This window comes from Petromyzon marinus, chromosome 2 (assembly GCF_048934315.1).
Source record: "Petromyzon marinus isolate PM22_M1 ecotype Great Lakes invasive population chromosome 2, UKy_Petmar_22M1.pri1.0, whole genome shotgun sequence".
Taxonomy (NCBI): domain Eukaryota; kingdom Metazoa; phylum Chordata; class Hyperoartia; order Petromyzontiformes; family Petromyzontidae; genus Petromyzon; species Petromyzon marinus.
Window position 1 is genome coordinate 16,661,260 of NC_133668.1, and position 8,759 is coordinate 16,670,018.

General features: G+C 48.7%; 1 protein-coding gene across 1 annotated transcript; it reads right to left on the reverse strand.

Moving 5' to 3' along the window:
- Nucleotides 1–467: 467 nt before the first annotated feature.
- Nucleotides 468–8,713, reverse strand: CYP51A1 (cytochrome P450 family 51 subfamily A member 1). The gene is made up of 10 exons (XM_032960699.2): nt 8,474–8,713; nt 6,621–6,719; nt 6,206–6,382; nt 5,893–6,019; nt 5,418–5,592; nt 4,591–4,710; nt 3,086–3,281; nt 2,591–2,686; nt 1,977–2,145; nt 468–1,737 (listed from the first exon to the last, which is right to left on the reverse strand). Exons 1-10 carry the CDS (start codon nt 8,603–8,605, stop codon nt 1,559–1,561), a joined length of 1,470 nt encoding a protein of 489 aa, XP_032816590.1. The 5' UTR covers nt 8,606–8,713; the 3' UTR covers nt 468–1,558.
- Between the last annotated feature and the right edge of the window lie 46 nt (nt 8,714–8,759).

Genomic DNA, 8,759 nt, shown 5'->3' on the forward strand with positions numbered 1-8,759 from the left:
TAAGTTTTCAAACTAAAATGTTAACTGCAAATTGTCTACAGTGAACTGAACATGGGAATACAACACCATCTTACCACCACGTTGAATTCCACATTTCCTTTCATGCGCATGCCCTTGAAGCCATTTGTACAGGTCTCCCTCGATTCATGCAGAAAATGCGCATAATCATGAAACTGTCGCCTGGTTCTTAACGTCGGTGAGTGTACTGGCAGTCTATAATGTAGACTAGCCTGAAAAATCTAAATACAAAGCCACGACGTTTCGATTGCGACACAAGCGGTTGTCATCAGGACGACCGTGTGTGTTGCGATCGAAACGTGGTGGCATTTAAAAAAAAATGTAGGCTATAGTCTACATTATAGACTGCCAGTACTTACCGAGGTTGTCTACATCATAGACTACCAGTACACTCACCCAGCTTAATAACCATTGCTAGTCTACATTATAGACTGCCAGTACACTCCGATTAAGAAGCAGGCTTCAGTATTATTTTTATTCACCTTATTTTTATTGTCATTTTTTTCTATCTAGGTGACTTTACCGAAAGAACCAAAGAATATTCATTCCTGCTGTCACGAATGTTAAGTTAAAAAAAAACCTCCCATGTAAACCATGGTTTATTTTCTCCACGCCATTTTGCCGTTCACGTTAAACTGAAGACTTACAAGTAACAAACGCAAAATTTATTTTATCCATTGTCTACGAATGCAACGCCATTGCACAACGTATGAGATACAATTAAGACAGCAGGCTTCACGTTTCTTGCAAAGTACAGTATATCCGTGTGGGTAAATCATTCTGGATTAAATGTTTAACATTTAATTTCTAACTTCAACTTTGTAAAATATGCACAAACTTCCAAACACTTTGTTTGATATATTCAAATAAATTACCACGGTAACATGTAAAATTATCATATCAGTGATTCTCTTACACACTTGTATTTTATCTCAACTCCGCTGCTGACCCCAAGGCAGAGCTAAAGTGGTGGCTGGCCCATCATGAAACCTAGACAGCACAGCACCGAGTCATTGTGCATCAACACAGAATATTATTGAATGACTCCACAAAACTAGTGGTGATGTCTTGAATAGGCATCTTCCCACAACTCATCTCAATTTCACATGTGCAGATGAGTGTTTCACTTCGTGTCTTGATATATATATACATTAATGCATCCCACAAGGGCTGGGATTCACAAAATCAAGTGCCGAGCTGTATTTGACAGATTTCACACGTGTATGCATCGTGTTTGTGAAACTTGCTAAATATCACATTTCACCGCAATAGGGACCAAAACCCAGGAACCGAGTGGTTGCTGGCTCAATGCAGTGACATAGCCCTGAGAATCACATCATTTTATCGGTGGAGAGGCATTTTATGTTTGCACAGGGTTACATATGTACAGAGTGTGGACAATGAGGTGTAGTCTCTGCAGTGAACGTGTGATATGGTTGCACAAGTGCTGGACGGCAGCACAGGGAAGATGGTGGTGAGTGGGTTGATGTGGACAGAGCCCCTGCCTTGACGCAGATGGTCTGATCAGTGGGACTTGGGCTCAGCGGTCCCTGCGTTGGTAACGGATGATGGCGTTGCTGGGCGTATGGATCATGGTGGTGTAGTTGATCTCGGGGAAGTGGCCATCCACCAGCTCAAACTCAAACATGCGCAGCAGAGTGGACCAGATAGTCTTGATCTGCACATAGGCAAAGTTCTCCCCGATGCAACGGTGGCGTCCTTCACACAAAAAACATGCGCACGAAGATATTCAACAACGAGATTTAGCGTGACAAGGTCAATCAAATGCCGATTAAATAAATAATCTCGCCTCTTGCCACTATCACTGTACTTGATACAACCACTCTTATGTACATGGATATATGAAAGAGTACATTACTTGCAACTGGAAAATGTTGTTCACAGCAACATCCAACAACCACAGTATGAGGGCACGGGAAGTGCATGCGTGAACATACCAGCCCCGAACGGCACATAGGAGAACTTCTCTGAGTTGGAGGTTCCTTCCTGCAGGAACCGGTCAGGGTTGAAGTTGCTGGGCTGGGTCCACGCAGAGTTCAGTTTTTGGTTCACCGTGGGTGACACGCACACCTGGTGCCCCGGAGGGATGGTGTAGCCACACACCGTCTGCACAAGCACAGCAAGCATCACACATATAGGAAGTTAAGCTTACCCAAAATTCCACATGGCCAGCATCGTCAATATATAAGGAATTCCAGTAGTTACCTTCAACACCTTAAGCTTTGTGTCAACAACAGTTATAGCAGTGCTCTTCTCTGTTGGTCGCTTTGAGCCATTGTTGACAAGTGCCGATTTCTGTGGCAGGGTCCAGCCTGTCTATAGAAGAATCACCGATAGGAATTCCAGTTCATAAATCCAAGGCAGGCAATGCCACAGCAATCTACCTACCAACCAACTATGGTAAGCTTGGCAAGTGACTGAGTGACAAGGGTGCCCCAAGTGGTCGACATAGAAGGTTCAGGTAGAAGTTTCTCCCAGCATTGGCGACACCTCATCATGGCCTAAAACAGCAGTGAGCTCAAGGATGTGGCTCAGGCTCAAGAGGCTGCACCTGTGGGGTCTTGGCCAGACGCATCATGGTCATGATTGGCGGGCGCAGGCGCAGTGTCTCCTTCAGACAGCTGTCCAGCACCACGAGGTCTTTGAGCTGAGCACATCATACCCAAACCACGTAAATATCAGATACACATCATACACACATCTTAAACACAGGACACTTATTACATGCATCGCACGATAAACAACACGGATGCCGCACACTCATCGCACATCAGCAGCAGCGTTATCTTCATGGCATTGGCTCTGGGTGCGTACGGGCGTGAGGACGGCATTAGCGATACACAATTTGAAACTGCCCTATGTCCAATGTTTAAGGCACTGGGAATAAATGATAAAAAAAAATTGGGCATTACAAAATATAATTGATTCAAATACTTTAAATATTAGCTGCAGGTCTACAGGATGCAAGATAGACACATGCACACACAATGCAATGGAGAAGCAGTGTGCTCTGTTAAGTGCGTTCCGCAAGGCTGGGTGGCGATACCTGGTCATACTCCACAGGTGGCAGCTCATCCCCGCACGCGGCCTTCTGCTCGGCGTAGCAGCGCGCCTGCAGTGCGGGGTCGCGTGCCAGGAAGAAGCCGAGCCACGCGCTCGTCGTGGACGATGTGTGCTGCCCGGCCAGCAACAGCCCTATGAGCATCCCCACGATCTCATCGTCCGACAGCGTTCGCCCATCCCTGACGCGTGCGCGCACACACCACGATAGACATTTCATGATGATGATTACCGCATTATCAGTTTCCCATGAGTTTATAATTGTATTTTCTATTTTATAGTAATGGTTGTGCGCATTGATATACTTCCTGTACGAATTAAAATTACTTAAAAGTTATTCAACTGGAGTCAGTCAAAATGAGCCTGCCATAATTAAATTATTGCAACGTCACCACTGGCGGAGCTAGTGGGGGTGGGGTGGCACGTGCCCCCCCCCAATGATCCGATCGAAATCCCTAAATTCGACAGGATCATTGTGGTTTATTAGTAATAAATCGGCATTTTGCGACCCCCACTGCCACTGTGTAGCATATTATTACGTGCCAGGGACTCTGAGATGATAGGACAATAGTCTGAGTCCATAATTGGCAATATATAACGGCAAAGCAGTTATAAGTGACTCAGAATTGTGCGCAGTTGCGTATATAGTACACAACTTCCCTGAAGGCATTCACCTTCAGTGAGCGCAATGCAGATCACACATAGTTCGAATTCGACACTCGATCGATGGCTGCGCCATCGCCACACACGCATAAAAAAAAATCAAGGAACAAGTCCTTAATGACTAAACTCCTATCATTTTTCATTGCTGGAGGGGTTGCCCCCCTACCTGAAAATCCTGGCTCCGCCATTGAACGTCACAATCCATAATGCTTGTAACAAAAATTACGTTAGTTACACAATACTTAATCAAGCAATTAAAGAAGCTATGAAAATTATGTGAACTGCAAAGCCTTCATTTTCTCCGAAAAATGTTTTGTAAAGAACGAATTTCATTGGTAATAGCTATTTATTTATATCCTGAATACTATCAGGAAATAAAATATTTCTAAAATAACCACAATGTAATGATAACTTTTAAAAACGGACGACACAATTATCTTGGATCTTTATTTGTATGTATGTAGAACTTATTTCGCCCTGTACGTAGCTAACCATGCTAATCTTGGCAACGCAAAACACACAACACTGCATCGCCACAGCCCACCAACAGCAACAAGGCTCGGGCACATGGCAACCTTCCTTTAGATCACACCGCGCTGCTGCCTCTCACCCAACACGTGGAGAGGCGGTGCCATGCAGACCGCTCGACTCACAAGCAAAAGAACGTGAGTTCAGATCCCAGTCAGGGTCAACTTTGTCGCAGCAATTGTTAGTTACAGATACAGGCCATTACAGAAAACAATGGACAGAAGTTCACAGACAGTTGTCATGGTACAGGCACACACGTATGAGCAAAGGCACCGAGATGTGAGGGGGAGGGGGCAGTACTTGTAGGATGCATCAATGAGGGTCTGCAGCATGTCGTCTTGCTTCTCGGCGTCACGCCGCCTCTTCTGGATGACGGTCTTGAACACGCGCCGCACCTCCTGGTGTGCCCGGTCTCGCTTCCTGAGGTTAGGGCAGCACGGAGCACAGAGGCACCACCGCTCAATATCATGGGTGTTCAAAAGGGTGAGTGATTGCAGGTGATGGATCTTGAAGATGACAGGTGTAAACACCCTGCATTGTCATATCACCACCTCATATGTACACTGCTAGATGAGGACCTCCCCACACTGTGGGTCATGGGGGTTATTTGACTTTCATCAGGCTGGTCAATGCAGGTTTGTCAAGGCAGGGAGTACATGTAGTAGCATAGAAGCACAGTACCACAACATTTGTCTGTACTGCCATCTGCAGACCACTACATAAGTGTCTTGAAGCCACCTGTGAAAACCCGGCGTGCATGGCGGTTACCCATCCACACTCTATCCAGGCTCAAAACTGCTTGGCTTCAGATATCTCATGAGATTGGGTGCATTATGGGTGATTTGCTTAAGCTCACCACCTCACACCAGAACTGGACAGTGCCTCCCCATATTTAGATGTCCTTTGGAGGTTATCCTGGTCTTATATTGGCAGGCTCAACCATCTGTACTTGTTCTCTACTGTATGCCCCTCACTGGGAGATTCATAGTTTCCATCCTGAGAAGAGCTGCCGATATGCATCTTTGGGAAGATCTTTTTGGTGAGCAACACTCTTTCTTGCCATCTGCTGTTTTGAATCACAAGTATAAGGTTGTCTTGCTTTGCAAGTGCCTGGCCAGAGCTGTTACCGGAAGCTGGGCAGGGGCAGCCACCCAGGAAGCAACCAGGCGGCATGGGTGAAGCCCCCGTCGAGGTCGCTGTAGAGCTGTGCGACGTGCTCCGTGAGCATGGCGCGGATCTCCTTGCCATGCAGGCAGCGGCTCGCCGTCAGGATTATGAGTTCCGAAAGGGCCTCAAAGAAGTCTGCAGCACATAGGAGCATGGGAAAACGATTTAAAGAAGAATAGAGTGATACGTGCTTATAATTGCATTGAGAGACAGAAAGAGCATTGCATGGATGACAGAACATACACAGGATACAAACATAATTCAAAATGTTCAGAAATATAAGACCTCGACATTTAGCCCCCGAACATATTGCCATCCATAAGAATAGAATTGCTCTATCGGTGCGTAGAGTGTTCTAAGCACAGCATGACGGCTGGACCTAAAGACAAGTGAAGCAACAGAAAATGTGGTGAGCGATGCGGAGCTAGGACGCACCACGCTGCCCCTTCACGCCCCAGCGCTCAAAGTAGTTTCGTGTCTCCTCCTCGATCATGTGCACATGCTGCCGGAACTGGGAGATGTTGAGCCCGGTTTTCAGCATCTTCTTTTGCTCCAGGAACACCTGGACATGGTAGAGCACGGGGTGACATAGGCATTACAATAACATACTTGGCTTCAGGGGCATCGTGACCTTGTATTTCAGGCCCCGCTGTCACTTTGCAGTGCAGCCAAACTGGACGCACAGCAAGAGACGTGACTGGCTAGTGATGCGATATTAGACTTGGCCGAGCGTTGCCACATCTCGTACCGGGTTGGGCACGTCGTAGGCCACTCCGGGACCGAAGACGGGCGTGGTGAGGCGCGAGTAAACCTCCTCGGCATTCAGGTCCTCGTTCTTGCTATTGAAGAGCAGTGCGGCTGCGTCAGGGCCCAGGAGGTACGTGAACGTCTTTCCCACCATGGTGAAGCTGAACACGGGCCCATACTGCCCCACAACAACACAACAGCCACAGGGACAGGCGATGTGCAGAGATGTCGAGGTCAGGTCATACAAAGGGTGCAGAAGCATTCAACGTGCTGTGTATGAAACTTACGAGTGGTCCCTGCCTACCTGTATGATATCTTGGACCTTCACAAACTCTTACTCGAGAGTTGCGCGAAATCTTATCTTAAGATGTCTTAAGCCGTTCTGCGCTCCGGACCCCGAGCTGGCATCGCCTTACCTTCTCAAAGGCGTTCTCCAGGAAGTCGATGGGATTGCGTCCGAATGCAATGGCGTGGCCCAGGAAGGGAATGTGCGAGGGGATGTGCGGCGGGTGCTTCTGTGGAGACATACGCAGTCCTGTTCACTGCACATTCCTCATGCGAAAACGGGGATATCGCCACACGAGCAGTCCGCGTTAGATCATGACAAAAGATAGCTGCGATTTAATAAATGCATACCGAATTCGTAGGGCAGTGCAATCTTTCGTGTTAAACAGTGGCCCACTGAAGGGGATATATCAGAACTATTTCTGAGATCCCTCGAAGTGACCTCAGGTCAACAAAGTCAGTAGGGGCAGCACTTTATACCCGCCCGACTAAAGAGAATCATTTTCATCGCATATTTCAGCAAATACAGTACAGTATTTAAAATTATCAGAGCTGGAAATAATTGACATAACGGGCAGAACCTACCTTATTTTCCCGCATATAACCCGCATACGCATATAACCCGCAGACGCATACACCCCGCAAAAATAGCGTTTTATGTAAAACAAATTTCAGATAGCCCGCACCAACATATACCCCGCATGCATTCATAGATTTAACGTCGTTACCGCAGCTTAATTTCATCAAATAGGAAGTTTACATTTGTAATACATTCCACTATAAATTGTTAACATGAAAATCATAACGTGCACAAAGAAAAAAACTAACCGGAAACGAGTGAACTTGAAACAGTAAATAAGTAACAAAAGTAACACGTAACTGGTAGATAAGTACAGTTTTAGCGCTGGTAGATTGCGCACTGCGCAGATAATAGCGGCACTATGGTAAGCGCCGTTGCCTCGCCCCCAAGCCCCCACCTCTCTCTCCCCCCAAACAATTGGAATAATTTAAAACGTGATAACATGTGCAATTTTAGTGCGAGTGGTTTATTCAGCAGTGCTTAAGTCAAAGGTAAGTGTTGCACAGTGGATAGTCCTACCATGAAAAAAATAAACGAGTTATGGCATGTCACACGTGTAAAATATTTTTGGGATAGCCCGCACCTCCATATACCCCGCAGGGTCTTGTTTGTAAAGAGTGGTATACCCCGCGGGTTATATGCGGGAAAATACGGTAATTTTATGGAATGGGGGTTTAAGTGCAGTCATTGGTGACCGGGCCGAGACTATTAACTCACTGCACTTGAGAGAACCACGATTCGAACCCAGGATCTCGGTGATGCTAGGGTCGGCACTCTTAACATCCGAGCAACACGGCCATCGCAATAACCACCGTGGCGAAGTTGAAGGGCGGCGTGCAGGGAGGCGAGATGGGCAGGGGGGGATAAGGTTGGGGGGGTGAGGTGAGATGCAGGGAGGCGAGGTGCAAGCAGGTGAGATGATATGCAGAGGTGATGTGCAGGTGAGATAATTTATGTGCAGGAAGGTGAGAGAGATGTAGTGCAGAGGGGTGAGAGTTATATTTGTAGAGAGGGAATGTGCAGGGAGGCGACGTGCAGGGAGGCGGCGTGCAGGGAGGCGAGGTGCAGGGAGGCGGTGTGCAGGGAGGCGACGTGCAGGGAGGCGACGTGCAGGGAGGCGAGGTGCAGGGAGGCGGCGTGCAGGGAGGCGACGTGCAGGGAGGCGGCGTGCAGGGAGGCGAGGTGCAGGGAGGCGGCGTGCAGGGAGGCGGCGTGCAGGGAGGCGAGGTGCAGGGAGGCGGTGTGCAGGGAGGCGAGGTGCAGGGAGGCGACGTGCAGGGAGGCGGCGTGCAGGGAGGCGAGGTGCAGGGAGGCGGCGTGCAGGGAGGCGAGGTGCAGGGAGGTCAGGTGCAGGGAGGCGGTGTGCAGGGAGGTGGGTGGTGAGGGAGATGCACCACATCTCACCTGAGCTTTCCCTGCTCCGCGACTGGCGCCCAGCACCACCGCCAAGAGCAGCGCGGACGCGGCGAGCGCCCAGGACGAGGGGCTCATCTGCTCCAGCACGGCGTTGCCAGCTTCCATCACCGTGGCCAGCATCGCGACGAGGAGGACACGCGGCGCACAGCAGGCGAGAGTCGCAGCGTGTCTGTCTGCTCCAGCCGCCTCACTGCTCACAGCGCACTCCGCACACTAAAGAGTCCCTCGCTGCGGCGCGGGAGGTGGGGGCGGGGCCGTTATGGGCGAGTCACCG

Excerpts from the sequence above, each read along its gene's own strand:
- CYP51A1 (XM_032960699.2), bottom strand. The coding sequence starts at position 8,605 with ATGCTGGCCACGGTGATGGAAGCTGGCAACGCCGTGCTGGAGCAGATG. Across the intron at positions 2,687-3,085 it reads CACCTGTGGAGTATGACCAG|CTCAAAGACCTCGTGGTGCT; the intron begins GTATCGCCACCC and ends TGATGTGCTCAG. Across the intron at positions 2,146-2,590 it reads GTCTGGCCAAGACCCCACAG|ACGGTGTGTGGCTACACCAT; the intron begins GTGCAGCCTCTT and ends GTGCTTGTGCAG.